General features: G+C 65.6%; 1 protein-coding gene across 16 annotated transcripts in view; it reads left to right on the plus strand.

Moving 5' to 3' along the window:
* RBFOX3 (RNA binding fox-1 homolog 3) overlaps positions 1 to 21,419 on the plus strand; it is a 164,725-nt gene extending 143,306 nt beyond the window's left edge. For 11 of the 16 annotated variants that reach the window (XM_084492404.1, XM_084492406.1, XM_084492408.1 and 8 more), the window contains 11 exons: positions 12,400 to 12,651; positions 13,368 to 13,505; positions 13,981 to 14,034; positions 14,668 to 14,760; positions 15,885 to 15,945; positions 16,252 to 16,305; positions 16,597 to 16,729; positions 17,579 to 17,618; positions 18,272 to 18,333; positions 18,647 to 18,725; positions 19,584 to 20,182. In XM_084492404.1, coding sequence (XP_084348530.1) covers positions 12,400 to 12,651; positions 13,368 to 13,505; positions 13,981 to 14,034; positions 14,668 to 14,760; positions 15,885 to 15,945; positions 16,252 to 16,305; positions 16,597 to 16,729; positions 17,579 to 17,618; positions 18,272 to 18,333; positions 18,647 to 18,725; positions 19,584 to 19,628 — 1,011 coding nt within the window. In that variant the 3' untranslated portion in view covers positions 19,629 to 20,182. Of the gene's footprint in view, positions 1 to 12,399; positions 12,652 to 13,367; positions 13,506 to 13,980; positions 14,035 to 14,667; positions 14,761 to 15,884; positions 15,946 to 16,251; positions 16,306 to 16,596; positions 16,730 to 17,578; positions 17,619 to 18,271; positions 18,334 to 18,646; positions 18,726 to 19,583 lie in introns of all 16 variants that reach the window. The other 5 variants (XM_084492398.1, XM_084492411.1, XM_084492397.1 and 2 more) reach the window with 5 other exon arrangements.
* Positions 21,420 to 21,869: the final 450 nt, after the last annotated feature.

The raw sequence follows: 21,869 nt of genomic DNA on the forward strand, positions 1-21,869 counted from the left end.
CCCCACGTGTGGCCACTTGCACCCAGCAGTTTCTGGGCCCTTCATGGCCCCATTTCGTGTAATTTGGACACGGTGCTGAGCGTCTCATCCTCCCCGTTCTCCCAGAAGCATCCTGCTCCTTGGCAGCGGGTTTGGCCTCGCAAGCCAGAGAGGAGGGGTTTATCGAGAGATTTGGAGTTGGATTTTCACCCACTAAGGAGTGAGATGGAAGCCAAAGCCTCTGTCCTTTCCCCCGAGTTTGTCTGTCGGTGGGGTTCTGTACCCAGGGTCTGGAGACGATGCTGTTTGTGGTGAGCTGGCAACAAGACGTCAGGAAGGGGCATGGCTGGCAGCAGTCATGTGGGGAAAGGGCACGGGAGGATGCTGCTGGTGCTCCTCGTCTGCCTGTCTGAGCCAGGGGCCTGCTTGGGGCATGGTGTCTCTGCCCAGGTCGTTCAGTGTCAGCGCTTTGTCCCTGGCTTCACTCTGGATTTTAGGAGCAGCTGCTTCGATGCACCAGGAGCCTGCGGGGCAGCGATGCTGCTTCTGGGTGTGTGCCCGTACCCAGGTGCACCAGAGCTCGCCTCGAGCCAGCGTGGGCTCGTTTCACCTGTGCACAGCTGGAGACACCTGGAAGACTTCAACAAACTGCTTTTCGGAATTGAGCTTGGCTGGGGGACGTTCACCTCGGACTTCTGGGTTGCAGTCATGAGCCTGGAGCCCGTGTGGCCGCGTAGCAAGGCAGGCATCCCGCTGCTGGTGTGGGTGCAGCACGGGGAGCTGGAGCCCCGCAGGCGGCCGGGAAGGTGCGTGCCGGTGGCTGTGCTGGATGCAGGTGGGCCGGGATGCCGTGCAGCTGTGGGGCCAGTGCTGGGCAGGCACAAGCAGTCCCTGTGGCTCACTGACCCCACAAGTCCCCCAAGGCAGTGGGTGCCCCTGCGGGAGCTCCATGGCACTTGCTGTGCCTGTTCCCGCAGAGGCAGCTTGTGTCCGTGTGCCCCAGCACTCGTATTTTCAATAGCGACAACCTCTGAGGGAAGGAGCAAGAAATGAAGTTGCCTGAAAAAACTTGGATTAGCCAAACACGGGAGAAATCTCGCTGTAATGGGGCTTTGGCAGCTCACAGGAGCAGCCGCGCACCTTGCAGCCGGGGCAGCTCGGCTCCTGCCCCAGCCCCAGCCCAGACCCCAGCTCTCTGTGCTGCAGACACGGGGTGATCGAGCGGCCCCATGCTCCCTGCCCGGTGGGGTGTGAGGACAGCCAGCCCCTGGCGAAGATATGGGGTCAGGAGTGGGGCTGGCAGCCTGGAGGGAGCCGGGAAGGCTCTGTCCTTACTGGGCTTTGGTGCAACGTTGAGCTGCTTGCTCAGGGAGGGCCTCGGCATACAGGGAGACCTCAATTGTTGCGTTCAGTTAAGGGAGGAATCAGTCACTGCTGGAAGTGTCTGCTCTATAATTATAAAGGAGCAGCTAATCGCTCCAGGAAGAGGCGCCCTGCTGACCCGGAACAGCCCCAGGCTCAATCTCAGCATCAGCATTAGAGCGGCGGAGCCCTGGGTGCAGGCATCTTGTGCAGGGAACCACGGGCATGCCGGGGCTGTTCGTGAGCTCGGGTTCACTTCCAGGTGGGCTCAGTCCCACGGAGCTGACCCCGAGCTGCTCGCCTGGCGGCACGTCGGGGTGTCCCTGCTCCCCGCGGTCCCTTGGTGCTGCCCGCGGCGCAGCCGCCTCATCTGAGCAGCGCCCGAGCTGCTGGGGAAACAGCCTCTGCAAAAAGGCTGCTTGGAAAATTCCTCTCCAAAAGGGCTGCTGCCAAGTTTAGCATATTATATTTTTAGGGAGCAAGTCTATTCCTAGCGATCTGGTAGCGTGTTGCAGCAGCGGGTTCATTTAAAAGCTGGTTTCTTCCCCCTGCCTGCGCATTTCGCAGAGCCGGGAGCCCGGACCCGGCTGCTCGGTGGCTCTGTGGCTCCCGGGCACGTCCCGCACTGCAGCTTCCTCGGCTCCTGCACAGGGGAGGACAGGCTTGAAAGCCGCAAAAAAACCCATGTTTTCCTTTTTTTTTAATATATTGAAAACACTGGCATTAATTTTAGCTTTTGTGAAGCTGGTTTTCCCACAATAGCTGTAATTTAGGCCTACTCTGCCTGGCGATGCTCTTTTTATAGGTAGATTCTTATTTTAGTACTATAGTGATGGGTGAATGAGTAGATTAAATTAGATTTAGTATCTATCATTCTTTAAAGCATTACAGGCAGTCATCGGAGGGATGGGGTTTAACACAGAAGAAAGGCTAATTAGGCTGCCAGGCTCAGCCTGCCCCCGCCAGTTCCCCCCACCCGCACCCCGTGGGTGCCCCCAGACCCTCCTGCACCTTCAGTGGGGCCGGGCGTGCAGGCAGGGCAGCGCCTGGGGTGAATTTCCCAGCTGGAGCCCAGCTCCCAGCTCCTCCTGGGCTCTGCACAGCCTCAGCTCCCCACCGCCAGCTCGGCACGGACGCACTGCGTCCATCGGCCACGGCACCGCTGGGCAAGGCGTGGTGGGGACCCCCAGCTCCAAGCCCCCACTCTCGGGGTGTCCCTGCAGGCAGCAGCAGCGGTGCCACCCTGCTCCAATGCTTCCGTGGTGGTTTGGTCCCCTCGGGGCAGCTGTATGGGTGAGCAGGAGCACGGGGCAGGACGTGGGGCTGAGAGGGGATGGAAAAGAGTGGAAAAAGAAAAAGCAGCGTCACTGGGAAACGCTGGAGGCTGTGCAGGAGGAACCCAAATGTCTGAGGCAGATAACTGCCTTTCCCCAGCCTTGCAGTGCAGGGCCTGGGGGCGGTGGGACTCAGAGCCCATCAAAACCAATGGTTGGAAAGTTCATGCTGGTGCCATGCCATCTGCTGAAGCGGCAGCCCCAGGCTGGGCTGGCCTCGGCACCCCCGATCTCACCCAGGCGGCAGCAGGGGCAGGGGAGCCATCGGCACGGGTGAGCAGAGCACGATGCTGGTAAATGCCAGCCCCGGGCGTCAGCTCCGGCTGCAGGCTGAGCGTGGGGACAGGCTCAGTGGTGCGCAGCACACGCGGGCACCTGCATGCTGTGTGCCTGGGGGGGCTTCAAGGCGGTGCAGCACATCCCGGCTTGTGTCTGGGGACGTGCTGGCTGCTGAGACCCCTCAGCAGGAGCAGATTTTGCCCCGCGAGCCCCTGCCCCGGTGTGAGCCCAGCAGCGTGGTCGGGGGCTCTGCAATCCCAGACCGGGACCGGCTCGGTGTAAGAGCACTGCTGCGGAGCAAGCTTGGGGTGACAGCCTGCCTGGGGGGCTTCACACCTCCGCTGCCAAGCGGGGCTGAGCCCCAGGCACCCCTAGCTGGGCTTTAACCTGCGTTGCCTTCCCTGGCGCTCAGCGAGGCAGAGGGGAGCAGCGGCGGCGCTGGTGGAGCAGGTGCTGCAGCAGCCCGTGGCGCAGCTGGTGCTGCAGCCCAGGCTGCGGTGCTGAGCTCCGTGGGATGTGGGCAGGGAGGTGCTGAGTGCTGCACGGAGCTGGGCCAGAGCCGTGGAAAGGCAGCGAGGTGAGGTGGGGTCGCAGCCGGGCGAGGGGTCTCTGGTGGCTGTCACAGGGCAGGCGTCTCCCTGGGCCGTGGTCTCTGCCTGCGAGGGGTCTGGTTCAGTGCCACCCCCCCTTTCAAGCCCCCTTGTCCCTGACCGGTGTCTCCCCGGCAGGTTCTCGCTTTGCCTCTCTTGCACCTTCCCGAGCATCCAGCTGGCTCTGGCGGTCGCCAGCTCCTGCATCCCCCCCCCCCCCGGAGCAGGGCCCCCACCCCGGCAGCCTTCACGTCCTGTCTGCACTGCATGGATCTTACAAATTGGGTTTGCACAGCATCAGCAGGATTCGCTCCAGCCCCCTGTGTAAGCAGCACTGCTGAGATGTGATCCCTGGCACCGAGAACCTATTAAACAGAGTGAGACGAGCCCTGGAAGGAGACCCAGTCGGAGGAGGGAGTTCACAGAGATGGTGTCGGGAGCGAGCGGCGCTCAGGCAGCCCCCAGCCTCCACGCCGGGGACACGCGGGTGTCACCGGGCAGGACCGGCCGGTGACCAGGGACCTGGCTGCCACAGCACCCTGCAGAGCTGGGTCTCGCTCCCGTGCTCGGGGCATCTCAGCCGTTTCCTCTCCATCCAAGAGCCGTGGAGCTGCTGCGCCTGCTCCTGGGGGAGCTCTGCTGGCCCTCGCGGGCTTGCAGCGGGTGTTGGGGCTGGAAAGTGGCCGTGGCACCAGGTGGCTGCGTGCCCAGCGGGTGCCAGACCTTGTCCCATGGCGCCCAGCCCCGGGCTGCTGCGGGTGCGTGCCCCAGGGCCCGGCCAGCCCGGGCTGTGCTGGCAGCAGGGGCTCGCTGCAGGGCTCCTGGTGAGCAGCCAGGCACGAGGCAGGTCTGGCTGCTCCGGCTCCCCCTCGCCAAAGTGCTGGGCTTGCAGCACTTTGTCATGATTTTCATCTCGTCTCCGAGCAGCGATCCTTCACTGCTCACATTACCCAAGTAGAAAATGACACATAAACTGACATGATTGCTGCTGTTTCTCAGCGCCACGCAACATCTGTTCCCTCGGCGGTGCGGGGGAAGGTGGGCAGGGGCTGCTGACGCGCCGCGCGGCCCCCGAACTTCTCACCCTTTGCTCCCCTCCTGCCATCGCGCCTCCTCCAGCCGCGCTGCAGCGAAGCAGGGGACGGGAGCTGGCGGTGCCGAGGCGGTGCAGGGCCGTGAGGCAGGACACAGCAGCAGGAGCTGTGCTCGGGGTGCCACGGCCACATTTCCAGCCCCTGCTCCGCACCCGGCACGGTGCTGGGGCGCGCTCTGTCCCCAGCATCCCCACACCTCCTGCAGCTTGCGGCTGGGCTGAGGATCCTGCAGCAGTGCTTGTGCTCCCGAACCTGCCATCGCCCGGTCGGCTGCTTTTGGGCCCAGGAAATTCATTTTCCAGCAGCTTTCTCTCTGTTTCTTTGCAGCACTCTGCCCGGCTGGCCCGGGCACACGGCCGGGGACGCGCCATGCTGGTGGGGCTGCGGCTGGTGCCAGGGGCACTGGGCCGGGAGCCGGGGCTGTGGGGGAGCAGGGAGGGAAATGCCTGATTTTGGGGATGGAGAAGGATGCAGAGGGAGCAAGCAGGATGGGGAGCCACAGGGCAGGCAGCAGGGCTGTGCTGCGGGGCAGGCTGGGGCCTTCTAGAGTCTCTGGTATAAAATCAAAAATAGGGAGAGAAGAGTGAGAGCAGGCGACAGTTGCAGCTTATTTGTGATCTGCATTGTGTGGGGAGCTCTTAATTAGAGCTAATTAGACTAATTAACTTGCAAATGAGAAACTCGCCTTTTTCTCCTTTTCCTTTACAAGAAAAAATAAGAAGACGAACAAGATAAATACTGAGGCTAATTACTCTGTACCTGCTGCAGAGCCCCTCCAGCTGGTGGGACGCCCCTCTGCCCGCCACCCCCCAGGACAAGCGCACCCACCCGGGGTGCCACGGGGTGCTGCAGGGTGCTGTGCCGTGCCATGCCTGTCCCTGTCCCTGCTTCTGGCCAGTGCTGTGCTGCTGTGCCGAGGTTGTGGTCCCACCGCTGGGCACCACTGCCCCGTGCCCCTGCTGTTCCCGCTCCAGAGGGGCCGCCGGCTGCCTGTCCGTGCGCCTTTGTGCCCCAAGGATGCGGCAAGGATGCGGCACGTGCCTGCCATGGCACTGGCCAGTGCTGGGAGCTGGTGGCTGCACGGGGCAGGAATCACCGGGACGGCGTGGGGCTGCTGCAGAGGGCACAGCAGCGGCACTGCCTGGTACCCTGCCCGCCAGACCCTTCCTAACCCGGCACCGGGACCAGAGGGCCCCATGGCACCCCGCACCCTGGCTGCTTTCCAGCTCCTCCCTCGCACACCTCTGATCTCCTCCCTTCTCTCTGCCTCTGCAACACCCCAGGGGCTTTGTTAGCACAACTCAGTTCAAATGTCTGATTAGTCTTTAGGAGATCGAGGGGTCAATTTTCCACAGCTCCTTCCTCTCCATTTAACTAATTTAACTGTGCGATTGTTACAAATTTCATTTTATTATAGCCCTGCTTCTCAGTCCAATTGAATTACCAAAATCTCATTTTCTCAGAAGTGCTGAATATGTAATTAGAGGAAAAATTATGCCTCTGACTGCCTATTAGAGAGGGTTGCGTGAGGGAGCCTGTCTCCGCGTGCACACGCGGGTGCGTGTTTACCGAGCGCCCACGCTGCCGCCGCGCGCATGCGCCTGGTCAGCGGGCTGCGTGCCGGCGAGCTCCACGTGCGGCTGCTGGGGCCTGCCACGGGCAGCTCTGCGGCAGCATCGCAGTGACGTGGTGGTGGCAGGGGTCTAGAGGTGGGATGTGGCAGGGGACGTGTGGCTGTCACAGGGGCACTGTCACAGAAATGAGTTCGGGAGGGTTGTGAGCAGCTGGCTCCCGGCCTGCACCGTCCCTGCGAGCTCGCACGCTCGCTGTGTCTGCAGGGTGCAAATCGTGATGGGCAGCACGGGTGGGCTGCAGCTGCTGCGGTGCTCGCAGGGGAGGCACGAGGCCCTGGGTCCTGCCAAGGCTGCAACTCGCCGAGTCCTGCGCTGTCGCATCCTGCCTGGGCTCTGCTCCGTGGGGTCTGCGCGCACTGCGCAGGGAGCAGCCGGAGAGCTGGGCGCAGGGGGCACCGATACCAACCAACATCACAGCTGCTGGCTCCTGCTGATGCTGGTGCTTGAGGCTGGGAGCTGGGCACAGGGTCCCGGGCTGGCGCCGCTGCCCAGTAGGGTGAGGGGAACATGGGCAGGGGCCCAGAGAGCAGGGACATCCATCCTCCCAGGCAGGGCTGTGCAGGGGCTGGTGGTGCTGCAGGGGTGCCTGGTGCTTGTGGGGAGCAGGAGGTGTGCCTGTCCCCACAGTGGGACAGGGTGCAGGATGCACGGCTGCTGCAGCTCAGGTGTCGGTGCTAGCAGCTTTTTTGGAGGCTGCGGGGCTCCCTGTGCTGCTCAGGGGTCACCACCAGGAGCCTCAGGGACCAGCCTCAGTGGTGTCTGGGCCAGCCCTGGAGCAGCAGCAGGCAGTGCCCAGCCGAGGCACGGCTGTTTGCAGGGGCTCAGCAGGAGCAGGCAGCTGGGGCAGACACCGCTGGGGACACGGCTCCTTTCCCAGCCTGTCCCCGTGCCCAGGACTCTGCAGCCACGCTCGTGCCTCGTGTGCCTGGCTTTCCCAAGCCCTTTAGTGGCTGCTGGAGACCGAGCGCTCCTGGAAATCCTGGCGGGTGTACGCAAACGCTGGGTCTGCGCTGCTCTGGCATGCCGGCAGGATGAGCTGCGTGCGGGGGGGCAGCACAACGCAGCTCTCCGGCGGCATCCCCAGAGCTGCAGGCTGGGAGCTGGGGCTGCGCGGGGTGAGCCTGGCACCAGCAGCAGCGCTCAGCAGCGGAGGGCAGCGCCGTGCGTCCTGGTGCTGCCGCTCGGTGCAGCCCTGGGCAGGCCGGATCCTGGCCCGTCTCCAGCAGTAACACAGCCCCGTCCCTCCCCACACAGGTACATGTGAGCCCGGGAAATGTCACCGGGGTGTGGGGGGGGTGGGAGGTGGCGGCAGCCCGGAGCCCCCGCGAAGCACCCCCGTCTCGCCTCAGTTACACAACATTATCATTTCATAATACTCTGAAATATACATGAAGTTGGCTGAATGCAGATGAAATTGCACCATTTACTTCATGAATATTTCATGCAGCCTCAGCTCCTAAGTTTCCGGCTGATGGAGGCAGGAGCCCATGCTGGACCCCGTCCCCCCCTGCCCCGTCCCCCCTGTGCCGGAGGTGACAGGGACGTGCCACCAGCTGTGCCCGGAGCAGCTGTGCCGGCGCACGGCGCTTCCACGACCACCTCTCTCCCGCCGGGTGCCACCTAGCTGTCGGTGGTACCCAGGCTCACAGCACGAGCAGGAGCCACCCCTGCTGCAAGGGGAGATGTCCCCGGCAGGGTCCCAGCCCGGGGTGGGCTCCCCCATGGCCAGAGGTGCACCCAGGAGGTGGCTCCTCTGCACTGCCCTGCGTCCCCTCCTGCTCCTCCAGCCGCATGTCCCAGGCTGAGTCTTGCGCTGCCGCGGGGTCCCTGCCTGCTCAATCTGCATCCTCCCTGCTCTTTGCAGAGCTCCCCAGCGGAGCATCCTTGGCAGCTGCCATTAGCCAGCTCTTCACCCCTCCCCTGCCACGTCCTTAATGAAGACGTTGAGTGCCGCGGCTGCCGCCCCCAGCTCCGCGCCTCCTTTCACTGCTCCTTCCCTGGCTGAGGGGTGCTGTGGGCTGTGCCACAGCATGGGGTGGGCAGGGGCTGCCCACGGCCGGGACGTCCCCGCCGTGAGCCTCCCACGCGTGGGGCCCTGCGCCCCCTCCAGCCCGGGATCTGCGGCTGTGCTGCCCCAGGGCCCCGGAGCTCTGCTTTGTATGGATGGCGCAGCATTTTGGGTAATGAAATATTCACAGGTCAGTGATTCCTTGAGAAATGACGGGGATCAGTCAATTCCTTTTCAGGGAGTAATTTTCTTCCCCTTCACGGCCTCTGTTTCATGTTGACAGTCATTAGCATGAGAGAGCGGCTGGATCGAAGAGGAGACGGCGTGGCTGGCACGCAGGCGGCCGCAGCGGCACAGCCTCGTGGCAGCCCCGCTGCACGGGAGCGCTGCGCCCGCACAGGAGCTGGGGCAGCCCTGGGGCCGTGCCGGGACCCTCGTCTTGCTGCCACCAGGGCATTGCCTGAGCTCGGCTCCCCTTGCTCTGGGTGCAAAGGCTCCTCGCTGCTTCCCTGCACGTGGCAGCAGGCGGTCGGTCCCCAGGGGCCATGAGCAGCACCCGGGGCTGACCCCACAGCACCCGGGCTCGTGGCTCGGAGGAGCTGCTGCTTCGTGGCCGCCTCGGTGCCGTGGTGGGGTCAGGACCCTGGCCCAGCTGTGCGGGGTTGGGGTTGGAGTGCTGCAGGAGTCCCCGTGCCACCACAGGTGGCGTGCAAAGCGCGCTGAGCCCGTGACAACACGTGCATGGAGTGAAAAAATGCGCACGTCCCCTTCTGCGGCCACCTCGGGGCCACCGCGCTGCCTGCCCGAGGCTGGTGGCCTGGGGAGATCCTTATCACAAGCGGCTGATAACTGCTCACTGCAGCAGCACAGCCACCGCTGTCCAGGCTGCCTGTCCTCCCCGGGAACACCCCGTGAGCTCGGGAGCCAGGCGTGACACCGACCCTGGAGGGGCAGGCAGCGCTGCCCGCTGTGCCACGGGGCGCTGGCACCTCCCGTGAGCGTGACGCTGCGTTCGGCCGGCTGTGCGGACGCCTCCTGTGTGCTCGCAGGGTTCTGGTGCGTTATTTTCTTAAAAAGGAGAAAATGTTAAAAATGGCGTCGTCAGCCCCACGCTGACAGGCACAATCACCAAAGTGCGGCGTCGGCAGGAACCGGCCCCACGCGCTAAATGACTTGAAAGGAAATGGCCTGGATTGTGCTGAGGAGGCAGAGTGCGGTGGGGAGAAAGCAAGTGGAGCAAACAAAAAAAAACTTCATTAATTAAAGAAACTCGTTAATGAGGGACATTTAATCAGCTAAAGATGATATCCACCCCCTGCCTGCCAGGGTGCAGGCAGCGCCGGCCTGCCGCAGCAGTGGCTGCGTGGGGCTGAGCTGAGGACAGGGCAGGGGGACAGGGCCCAGGGGGACAGGGCCCAGGGGGACAGGACAGGGGGACAGGGCAGGGGGATGGGACAGGGGGACGGGGCAGGGGCTGTGCCCGGGGGTCTCATCCTGCCTGGGCAGTGCGGGGAGCGGAGGCGGCTGGGCACCGCGCGCACCCCCTGCGCCGTGCTGAGCTCCGCCTGCTCTGCTCCACGCTCGGTCTCGGGCAACGCGCTAATCTCCTGTCTCATTTACTAAATGAGGGCTACGGGCCATTAATAACCAGAATATCTTTTAATGAAAATGCGGAAAGCCGCCCTGTAAAGCGCCATGCGGGAGCAGCCCCAGCAGGGAATTGCGGTGAGCGAGCAGGGACACCCGGCGGAGCCCCGCGGCCCCGACACCCAGGGGCTGGCACCACTTCACGGGCCACACGGCCCGAAACGGGGGCACCCGGCTGCAGGGGTCCCCGCGTCCTCACCCCGTGGCCGTGCTCTGTGAGCCCAAACCCCGCCGGGCACTGGCAACGGCTCCGCCAGGCAGCCTGGAGCCGGCAGCACAGGGCAGTGCTGGGTGCGGAGAGCTGAGCGGCAGCGGGCAGCAATGGTGTCCCTCAGCCAAACCCCTGATGATCCCTCACCCTGCAGAGCCCACCGCGGAGCCGAGCACCCCAAACCCTGCACGGGACCCCCAGAGCAGGGAGCAGCTCCTGTCCCGGCCAGGGCTGGTGGGCAGCGCGCGGTGGGAGGGAGGCGCGCGGGAGCCGTAGATCTGCGCCTCTGCAGCACCAGCAGCCCTGGAGATGGCAAGCAGCAAAACAGGGGAACCTAATGGTCCCTGAATGAAATAACACTTGGGCTGACAAGCACTGCGACAGCCCTAATTAATAACGGATATGAACGTGGCTGTCGGGGCTGGCTGGCGAGGAGCCAGCGGGGCCCAAGACCTGTGCAGGTGGGGCCGGCCCCTGCCCCGGCCCCTGTCTGTGTCCCCATTGCCACCCCGCAGCTCCTCCTGCTTGGGACATCCTCAGGGCTTCTGCTCTCGCTGCCTGTGGCCATTGGGGCCAGGGTGCCCAGCTCCTGGGGCTGGATGCAGCCCTGCCACCGGGCACCAGGACGGAGTGGGGCAGGGACTGGCTCTGCCTTCTGGGCTGGGTTTGCCCACCCAAACTAAAAACCTCGCAGCTGAAGGCTTGGAGAAGGGGCCGAGCTGAGCCCCCGCAGGAGGCCGTTCAGTGCCTGCATGCTGGAGGCTGATCCTGGTTGTGGCGGCAGCAAAGATGAGCACAGGGGGGCACGGGAGCCCTGCAAGATGCTCGCGCTGCCGGCTCCGTGCACGCACGAAGGATGCTGGCAGGGAGAGCTGGGCGCTGGGAGCGCGGCTGGGGCATCTGCTCGCCTCCCAAAGCGGGCTCAGGCACAGGGTGCACGGGGGAAAGGCTGAGCAGGGGGCGAGCAGCGAGGCAGCAGCATTGCCCCGGGGGCAGTGCCGGGGGCTGGGGGCTCCGCCGCCCTGCAGCACCGCCAGCCCCAGCCCCTGGCAGGCGCAGCTGGCTGGCGCGGCCCCGGGCAGCTGAGTCAGCACGGGAAGACGCTCGCGAGCCTGTGAATGACTTGCAGATCTGTAGCGGGATCGTTCACGCTGGGTTTGCATTGCATGTGGTCCCCCCCCCGCGCCCCCGGCACAGGCTCTGCTGCCTCCCCTGCAGGCGCGACGGCCGCGGCAGGTGGGGGATCACGGCTGGCGGCACGGCCCCCACCCCCCCCCTCCTCTTCTCCACCCTTCCCCAGCGTCCCTCCGCACCATAAATTGGCCACACACACAATTAAGGAGCTTGTCTCCACGGTCTGAGCCGCAGATGTATTTCATGGGCGAGAGGCGGCCGCGGCGGGTTGTAAAGCATCCGCGGGGCTGCGCTCGGCGGTGGGCACGTGCGTGGGGGGCGCGGGAGCCTGTGGGTGCATGCGGGGCCGGGGGTCTGTGCAGGAGGGAGGGGGGCAGGAGGGCAGCCCCACGGCATCCGGCAGCCCCACGGCATCCCCCAGCCCCACGGCATCCCCCAGCCCCGCAGCAGCCGTGGGCAGCCCCGGGGCCGTGGCACAGGTGCAGCTCACCTCGTTTGCCCAGGGTGGCCAGGCCAGCTGCGTTACAGCAAAGGGCCTAATCAAATATTTAGCAGCTAATTGATGCCTGCCTGCTGTTTGCCAAGAGGCCATCTGACGGCCCTGCCCTCCCTGCTGCCCTCCTTCCTCAGTGCCCTCCTGGCCGGGCTCCAGGGCGTGCAGGATGGTGGCGGGTGCCGGTGCTGCCGCTGCGCTTTGCCCCGTGTTGGCCTTCAAACTGAGGCTGCCCTGGTTTCCACCTCCAAGAGGGCGATGTGCAGGCTCCCCCTGCTAGTCCCTGCTGGAGCCACAGCCTTGGTTCCCTCCATGCCTTGCCCCCCAGCCCCCCCATCCTCCCCCTGCCCAAGGCGCATCAGGGCGGTCACGGAGGGCTCAGAGTGGGGAGCGGAGAGGGGCTCAGCCACGGGGCAGGCACAGCGGGCGATGCGGCACGGGAGCTGCTGCAGCACGGGGATGGCACAGAGGTTGGCGTGGGGACCGAAGGCAGGGGCAGGGTGGGGGGGTCGGGGGGGCTCTGGGGTCCGTCCGCAGAGCCCCAGAGCGCTCCCCAGGCAGGGCGCAGCCCCAGCACCTCGGGGAGGGCGGCGGGAGCCAGCGGGTAAGGGGCACGGCGCCGCTGTCTCTGCAGGGCAACCAGGACGCCACGGCTCCACCTGACGCGATGGCTCAGCCCTACCCCCCGGCCCAGTACCCCCCGCCCCCCCAGAACGGCATCCCCGCAGAGTACGCGCCGCCGCACCCCCACCCCACGCAGGACTACTCGGGGCAAAGCACAGTACCGGAGCACGCCATGACCCTCTACACACCAGCACAGAGCCACGCCGAGCAGCCGGGCACCGACGCCAGCACACAGTCCATAGCAGGGACACAGACGGTACCGGTAAGGGAGGGAGAGACACTTTGGGGGGGCTGTGGGTTGGGCGCGGGGGCAGGCGGCACCCAGCGGGCTGCAGCCCCTCGGGGGGCCGGGACCGCGCGTCCCCGCAGTGGCCGGGGCAGCCGGAGCATGCGCTGGCTGCCTGCCTCCCTTGCAGCCCCCCTGTCATTTCTAATCACTTGTAATCTACCTGCTTGGCTGCTTTCCAATCAGATAGCTTCAATTATGTGGTTGTAATGCAGCTCGGGGGGGAAAGTGCTGAGCTGAGCACTTCCCAGCCTGGCCACCGCAGCCTCGTGTGTGGGGTCTGCCCCTCCCGGCCCCCTGCCCTGGGCACGCACGCGTGCTGCGGTGCTGGTCCCTGGGCACGGAGCCACGCGGTGCTGGCTGGATCTCCGTGGGTCTCCTGCCCTCCCTCACCCAGCCTCTCCTCCCCGGTGCCACTCATGGGGTGGGTGATGCCGTTGCCCACGGAGCTGCCCTCCAGCATCCCCCAGCTCGCAGGACAGCACCAGGACCCTCTCTGTGCCCTCCTGAGAGCGGGGACCCCTGCTCAGCACCAGGTGCTTGGAGAGACCCAGGAGGCTGGCACGGTGCTGCCCAGGGAGCGAGGACCACGGGGCTGAGGGTGCCCCTGGGGGCTGCAGGGCCAAGCAGGGGGTTAGGGGGCAGTCCCCCCGAGGAGACGTGGGGCTGACGAGGTGGTGATGCTCCCGCAGCAGACAGACGAGGCGGCACAGACAGACAGCCAGCAGCTACATTCCTCAGACAACACAGACAAGCAGCAGCCCAAGAGGTTACACGTCTCCAACATCCCCTTCCGATTCCGGGACCCCGACCTGCGGCAAATGTTCGGGGTGAGTCCTGCCCCGTGCAGCCACCCTCATCCCGCTGCCCTCAGCTCCGGCTCTCGGTCACCGCGGGGGCCCTGGCACCGTCCTTCCCCGGGGGTCCCCTCTGCCCAGCCCCAGCGGGGTCCTGGGCCAGCCTGCAGGACCTCCAACCTCCCCTGCTGCTGGGCAGAGGGGGTGGGCAGTGGGCTTTCCACCCTGGTTAACAGCCAGGCTGTCAGGCTGAGGCTCGTGCATGGAGGAATGAGAACAGAGCCCTTGTCCCTCTCCTTTCACCCCCTTCCCAGACCTCGTTAAGATTTAGAGTGGTGGAAGGTTAATTAGCTGTAAAGTGATGCCCCCCAGATCCTGGAAGGGGGCTACCATGGGGGGGACACGGGGCTGTGCTCAGGCTGAGCCCTGCAGGGCACCGAGGGGCCCCCAGGACCAGCCCTGGTGGGGGGTTCTGCAGGCACTCACCCTCTGCTCTCTCTGCTTGCAGCAATTCGGGAAGATCCTTGACGTGGAGATCATTTTCAATGAGCGGGGCTCCAAGGTGGGTGCTGCCCCAGCCCGGGGCCATTGCAGCGAGCCCCAGGGCCGGGCACGGCTCACCCGGGACGTGTCCGTGCCGCCCAGGGTGCCCCGGGGGCTGCTCTGCCCGCTCTCCCCTCCCCTCCTGCTCCTTGTGCTGCTGCCCCTCGCCCCTTGGGAGCACCCCGAGGTGGGCACAGGACCGGGGCAGGGCCAGGCACCAGCAGCCCCCAGGCTCGGGGTGCCCGGTTTCGGGGAGCAGCCTCCTGCGCCAGCCGGAGGGGACGCGCGGGTGTCTGCGCCCCAGCGCCGGAGGGAGGGGGGGGGCTCGCTCTGTCCCGCGCCTGCACGAGGCGGCTCGTGTCCCTCTGTGTGTGGATGTCTCTGTTGTATCTTCCCTGCTTTCTGTGCCCCTCTCCCAGACTCTTCTCCCAGCTCGCGGGTGATGCCGGGCCCTCAGCCGGGACCCCCGGGCGCAGCGGGGACCTGGCCCGGGCGCTCCGTCTCCGCACAGCGGCAGCCTCATCTCCTCTGCCAGCTCTCCTGATTCACCCCCTCTCTCTCTCTGTCCCCACACCCTCTCTCTCTCTCTCTCTCTCTCTCTCTCTCTGTCTCTCTCTGTCTCTTTCTTTCTCCTTTTCTCCTCTGCTCACAGGGTTTTGGGTTTGTAACTTTTGAAACTAGCACAGATGCCGACCGGGCACGAGAGAAGCTGAATGGCACGATCGTAGAGGGCCGGAAGATTGAGGTGCTCAGATAAGTGTGCTAGTGCCCTGCCTGCCGTGTGTTGTGCATCCCCCGCGCTGCCCCGAGCCCCTCTCCCGGCCGGGGGTGCAGGCAGGGCAGAGCTGCCCGGGGGCTGCGGGGGCTCCCCCCTGCCCCGCGCTGCCTCTGCCTCTGTGCCCTCGCGCCCACGGTGGGGGGCCCGGGCAGGGCCGCGCACGCTGAGCGGCCCCGGGGCCACCGGCTCAGCTTGCGGGGATCCCGCATGTTCCCGGGGGTGCTTGCCCGGCGCGTGCATGCGTCCGTGAATGCAGCACGGGGAGCATGCGTTGGAGCTGCAGGGAGGTCTCCACAGACAGCGAGCAGGGACTGGCTCAGGCGAACCCAGGGAGAGCTGGGGGGCACCGAGCCGGGGGCTGGCTGTGCCCTGACAGTGCTGGGGGAGCCCAGCAGGCTCCCAGCCCCTCGGCCTGGTGGGGGGCAGCTGCCCTGTGCGTGGCAGGGAGGACGGGGATGCGTGCCCGTGCCAGCTCCCCCTGTAGGGGCGGGCAGGGTGCTCCCCACAGCTCTCCTCCTGCACCCGCTGCTTCCCAACCCAGAGGCTGCTCAGGCAGCCGGGCAGGCGCAGGCTTTGCCCCTTGGCTGCGTGGCACCGAGCTGAGCTCTGAGGAGGGGGGGAAGCAGGGCAGTGCCTGGAGGGAGCTGGACACGGACACCCCAGCAGGGCTCAGTGCTACCCACGGATGGGCCCTGCTTTCCGAGGACGTGGCCCTCATCCATGACCAGGCAGGAGCTTCAGGCGCTGGCGGGAGCTGCCAGGGCTCCTGCATCCCTTCTGCAGCCAGGAGCAGGCGTGCGGTGGGGACAGGAGGTGGCTGAGCCCAGCACCGCTCAGCCTCAGCCCAGCATCGGGAGCCAGCCCAAGGGATGCTCGATGCGGCGCTGTCAGGGCGGCACCACGCGTGGTGCAGCTGTAGGAGAGCCTCCCCCTGCTGTCCCCTCACCCTGCTGTCCCCGCTCCCCTCGTCCTTGCCTCCAGCATTCGGAGCAGCAGCAGCGCGCACAGAGTGCGGCCGGACGGGCCAGGACCGCGGCCTCGCCAGCCCCCTGCCCGCAGGCGCTGAGCTCTCTCATCCCCTCTCTCCTCAGGTGAACAACGCCACGGCCCGGGTCATGACGAACAAGAAGGCTGCGAACCCCTACACCAACGGTAAGAACCAGTGCATGCAGGCACTGGGCTGGCACGGGCACAGAACGAGGGGCTGAGCACCCCAGGGCGCATCTCCATCGCTGCACGGCTGCGGCTGAGCTCCCGCAGCAAATGCCCCTCGGTGCTTGACCAGAAACAGGGGTGGCTGCTCCCATCTGAACGAGGGGGCACAGCCCCACGGGGTGCCCCGTGCCCTGCAGCCACCCCAGGGCTGGGAGCCGTGGTGGGGGAGCCTGGTGGGGTGACCAGGACAGGGGGTGCAGCACGGTGGCTCCCCCCCAGCTCACCAACCCTCCCTGCCTGCAGGCTGGAAGCTGAACCCGGTGGTGGGAGCTGTCTACGGCCCCGAGTTCTATGCAGGTAACTCCTCGAGCCTCGGCCCCACGCTGTGGCTGTGCCATGTTCCACCTTCTGTCTGAGTGCCCCCCTGCCCCTCTCCCCCTGCCCACGGCATGCACTGCTCCCCCCTCCATCACCCTCACCATGGGGACCCCCTGGGGGCCATTCCCCAGCAGCCCCATCCCCGGGGCAGTGCTGTGGGCACAGAGGGATGCTCTGGCTCGGGATTCCCTGCACTGCCCGCGAGGCCCCATGCGCGTTGCTGTCGGGGGCTGCTGCAGAAATCCTGTGTTTGTCCCCTGCCTCCTGCAGTAACGGGGTTCCCGTACCCTGCCACGGGGACGGCTGTGGCCTACCGAGGGGCGCACTTACGGGGCCGAGGACGCGCCGTCTACAACACGTTCCGGGCTGCGCCCCCACCGCCGCCCATCCCCACCTATGGCGCGTGAGTACCCGGGGCTGGGGGGGGGACTGGCGCTACCTGGACCCCAAAACCCTGGGTGCTGCCCGCCTCAGGGTGGGGGTCCCGCCTCGGGCTGTGGTCTGGCACAGCTGGGGCCCCTCAGCCCCTTCTCGTCTGCCGCCCCCCCGCCCTGCAGCAGCTGCCTCCTGGCTGGCTGCGCTGCTGACTCTGCCCCCCTGGGCACCCCCCAGGAGGCGCCTTGTGCTCGGCTCCGCGTTTGGTGCTGAATTGCTCAATTCTGCTGCTGTCAGTGCCTGCACTGCCGGGTTGTTGTGCACCGAGGCACAGCTCTCTGAGCACCTGCCCGGCCTCCATCGCTCCGAAAGCCCCCCCGGGACCGGGTCAGCTCCTCGGGCTGCGCTCTGCCCATCCTCGTGTCCCTGCCCTCCCAGCGTGGGATGTGTCCATCCCCTATTCTCCCCCACCCCCTAATCCCAATGCTTCTCGACCATGCTCTGCCTTGGCAGCAGCTTTCTGCAGGTCCCCAGTGTCACCTCAATCTGTCTTGGCCAGTGGCCCCGGACAGGCAGCCTCCGTGCAGCTGTGGGGTTCTGCATCCCTGGGGTGCCAGCAGCGCCTGGGACCGGGCTCCCCCACAGCTCCACTGCTCATCCTACTGCACGCCCCCACCTCGGGGCTGCCGCGCACCCCGGGCACCACCCAAGGGTCTTGGACCCCTGTGCCCAGTGGTGCTGAGCGCACTGAGCCCCCCATTGCCCCGACCTCCCCCCGTCCCCTCGGCGTGACCCCGGGTGGGCGTTCGGCCGTGAGCGCGGTGCCCACGAGCGCCCTGAGCGACCCCACGGCGCTGAGCCCTCCGCTTCCCTGCAGGGTCGTCTACCAGGACGGGTTCTACGGAGCCGAGATCTACGTAAGTGCGGCCACACTGGGGCTGGTGCCACCTCCGGGGTCCCTGTCCTGGAGGGTGAGGGGGCCATCAGCACCCTGCTGCTCCCCGGGGGGCTCTGCCCAGCCTGCGGCCCCTTCCCAGCTCCTGGGGCTCAGCGTTGTGGCGCAGTGGGGACGGGTGAGGGGCTGGCGACAGCCAAGGCAGGGCCATGCTGGGTGACACCACTCGGGTCCTGTGCCCCCCGCCGGCCCCCTGCAGGGGCAGCACCCCGAGGGATTTATGTCCTCGGCGAGCGCCGGCGCGCTGCCTCCAAACCAGCATTTAACCTCCGTGTTTAAAAAGCCATTGGCGATATTTCAGGCGGGCGGCTGAAGGATTTATCTAACGTGACACCTCATTAAAGCGATCAGGGAGGTGACATTCTCTCCTCTAGAAATTTAATTTTTTAAGGTTAATGTTTGTGAAAGCCCCCGGGGAATGGTAATGAGGCTGGTGTGTGCCTGGTGGCACCAGCACCGGCTCCCCGCAGGGTCCTGCCACTGCTCCAGGGTCCCTGCAGCCAGTGCCTGGGGGTGCCCGGCTGCCCTGGCCCCCCCCGAGCTCCCCCAGCAGGGCCTGGTGGGTGCTGCCCCCACCCTCACGACCACCTCTCTCTGTCTCCCCCATGGCTGCAGGGGGGCTATGCCGCCTACAGATACGCCCAGCCGGCAGCAGCAGCAGCAGCATACAGCGACAGGTAGGCACCGCTGCCCATGGGCATCACCCCTGTGCAGTGGGGGGGTGGAGGGAATGGGGGGGGGATGCCCATTTCACCCCCTACACCATCCAGGCCGGCAGCTGTGCCCCGTGCCATGAGGATGGAGCTGGCAATATCGGGGTGCCCACAGCTCCCTGTGCCCCCCCAGACCTGGGATATTTCTGGTGGGGAGAAGCAGGGAGACCATGGGGTAGTGGGGGGGGGAAATAGGGTGCAGCAGCCTCTGGGGAGCTGCTGGGGGTGGAGGACCCCTCCCCGGCTCTCTAACACCCCCCTCCGTGTTTGCTCCTAGTTACGGCAGAGTGTACGCAGCGGCAGACCCCTACCACCACACCATCGGCCCCGCCGCCACGTACAGCATCGGCACCATGGTAAGCGCAGCCCCCGCTGCCTTTCTTTGCTTCCCCACCTGCCCCACGCGAGCTGCAGCCAGCCCGGGGGGGTCCGGGGGCCGCGGGGAGGGGGAGCACGAGCTCTCGGCGGGGGCAGGAGCAGCGCAGCCCCCACACAGGCTGGCCCCAGGGAGAGGGGGCACCGTCCCCGCATCCCCCCCATTAGCCCCCCGCTGGAGGAAGCCCTGTGCAGCCCCCAGGGCCCGGCTGGGGGGCGAGGACCCCCCCCAGGTGTGGGGGGCTCAGGGCTGTGCCCCCATCAGCAGCGTGCGGGGGGCACCCGAGCGTGCTCACCGTGCTCGCTGCGGTCTGTAGCTAGCTTTGCAACCAGCATCAAAGATGAAAAATCCCCCTTGTGGGCGGGATCTCAAAGCCAAATGGTCTTTTTCTTCCTTTTTTTTTTTTTTTTTTCTTTTTCTTTTTTTGGAAACCCTCCCCCCTGTGTCCCCCTGGCTGGGGCCTGGCTGCCAAGCACCCCTCGGCACCCCCGGCCCCGCAGCCCCTCTGTCCTTGGGATGGGCAGGGCAGGAACCAGCCCAGCTCCCCTGCAGCCCCGCAGTGGGAGCAGGTCCCCGGCCGTGGCAGCCCCAGGGCTGTGCCGAGGGCAGCAGGGTTGGGGACGGCACCGTCTCCATCCCTGAGTGAGCCCAGGCAGCGCTGGGGGCCCTTGGCTGTGCCCACCCCGCACAACCCCCAAGACAGAGGCAGTTTGGTGTCACTTTAAAAAAAAAAAAATAATAAAAAAAAAAAAAAGGAGAAAAAAAAAAAAAGGGAAGAAATGGGCTTTGCCTCTCTCTCGAATACTGATTGGCTTTTTTTTCATCTTTGATGTTGCAGGCTAGTCTATACCGAGGAGGGTACAGCCGCTTCACTCCCTACTAGCAAGACAGACCCAGCCCCTCACAGCACTAACACTGACTGCTCACTAGAAACCAAACCAAACCAGGCAGACTAAGCCAGGCTGAGCCTCCCGGAGGACCTGAGGGCCCCTGCCCGGGCGGGCTCTGCTCTCCGCTAGGTTTACCTCAAGCTGCTCCGTCCCGCCGCTCGGCCTCCGCTGCCCACCGCGTCCATCCTGCCTGGCCTGGGGGTGGCAGGGAGCGGGGACGGCACCTCTGCCCCGCCGAGGGTGCCCGGAGCCTGGGCTCGTGGGGGTCCCTGGGCTCATCCCCCCCCAGGGCAGGTCGGGCAGCCCCGAGCCAGCCCCTCTGCACCCCGTAGGAGAGGCAGGAGGCAGTTGCTGCACGCTCCATGGGGACGGGGCTGAGCCATGGGGGGACCCTGGGGATGGCACCCCAGGGCCGTGGGGGCTGAGCGGGGTGCGGGGCCGGGCACGTGCCCAGGGGTTGCTCCAGCGACAGCTCTGCCTTTCTGTTTCTGTTGTAGTGAAACTGCAGCCGTTTCCTTCTGGGACCGGGAAGGGCAAAAAAGCAAAAACAAAACAAAAAAAAAAATAAAAAACAAAACACACACACACACATACACACCCACACAACTAAAAAAAAAAAAAAAGAAAAACAAAAAAAAAATAAAAGCAAAGCAACAACAAAGCAAAGAGGCAACAACGACGTGAACGTCCCATCCTGTCCACACACATGCACCGAGCGAGCGAGTCCCGGAGGAGCCCGCGGAGCGCACGGACCGGCCGCATGCACCCAGCGCTGCCCCCGGCGCAGCCGCTGCCGCCGGGCACGGGGACGGCCGCGGGGCCTCTGGCAGCCCGCGGCACAGGCCCGGGCACCACGTCTTCCTTTCCGCCCGGCGCGGGGTGCCGGCGGAGCGCAGCGGCACGCCGCCCTGCCCGCGCTGGGGGTCGCCGGGCTCCGGTGCCCCGGTGCCGGCCGCCAGCGCGTCGAGGGTGCGAGGCCGCGGCTCCCGAGCGGAGCTTTGCTGAGGCGCTGGGCGTTGCAGGGGGACGAGCCTCTGCGTTTTAAAGGGAATTTTTGTTAAGAGGAGCTTGCAACTCGCTTGCGTTCCCGTTCCCCTTCCCTCCCCTCCTGCCCCATCCCTGGCGCACCCGGGGCTCCCACCCTGCGGGGAGCGATCCTGACCCACGCCGCCCGCCGGGACCCCTGCGCTGCACCGGGATGGGGACGCGCGGGGTGCTCGCGGCCACCCCGTCCCCACCCGCCCCGCTGCAGGGACCCTGCCGGCCCTCTGCACGGGGTCTCGGCCGTTGCATCGCCCGCAGGGACCAGCCCTGGCCCCGGGGTGGCTCTGCGGCAGCCGGGGTCGGGCGGCACAGGGTGCCACGGAGCCCCCCCCGGTGCAGCCCCATCCCACGCCACGGCCGGGGCGGCCTCGCCGCGCTCAGCCCCCGCCCCACCACCCCGCGTGGCTCCGCCACTCGTCAAACCTCACTTTATAGTCTGCAGACACCCCGATGCTCCAGCAACGAGCTCCCCCTTTTCTATTCCCGGTGTACATAGCCCCCCCACCCTGGCCCGCGCCCCCGCCCCTGTACAAAGCTCCCTCCATCGCTGTACTGGCTTCTTCCTTACAGCAGAGCCCCTGCGCCGGCTGCCGGCACGCAGGCTGGCGCCGGCCCATCCTGTATGCTTCAAAGGTGTGACCATTCTAATAAACAGTATTATTATTATTATTATTATTATTACTACAAGGATTATTATTATTATTATTGAAATTATTAATAAAGATTTCTTTCTTCAACCAGGACGACTCCGGTTTTGACTGGGGCGCGCGCGTGGGGCACGGGGGGACTGCACCCTGCACCCACATCACCCGCTCTGCGGTGGGCAAGGGGGGCTCTGCTGGGGCTCCCCCCTCCCCAGAGCAAGGGAGCAGGGTCTCGGAGTGGCAGGAGCACAGCCCTTGCAGTGCTGAGCCCTTCATTTTTCAAACCATCAGATAATTTATTTCAGAGCAATTCACCCACCGAAGGCGCAGCAGCTTAAACGCTGACATATTAATTTTCCTGAACGGGAGCCAGTATTGTTTGTGGGACTGGGGCCGGTGCTCCAAGGGAGCTGGGGCTGCGTGACCCCGCTGTGCGGCACGCTCGGCTACGTCCCTGCCTGCTAATTGCTTGCTCACCAGACTGTGATAAAATAATTGCTGCTATAAATTTTCTCTCCTTCCCTGCATAAGATATCCAGGGGAAGC

The sequence above is a fragment of the Aythya ferina genome (genome assembly GCF_964211825.1).
Source record: "Aythya ferina genome assembly, chromosome: 18".
Lineage (NCBI taxonomy): Eukaryota > Metazoa > Chordata > Aves > Anseriformes > Anatidae > Aythya > Aythya ferina.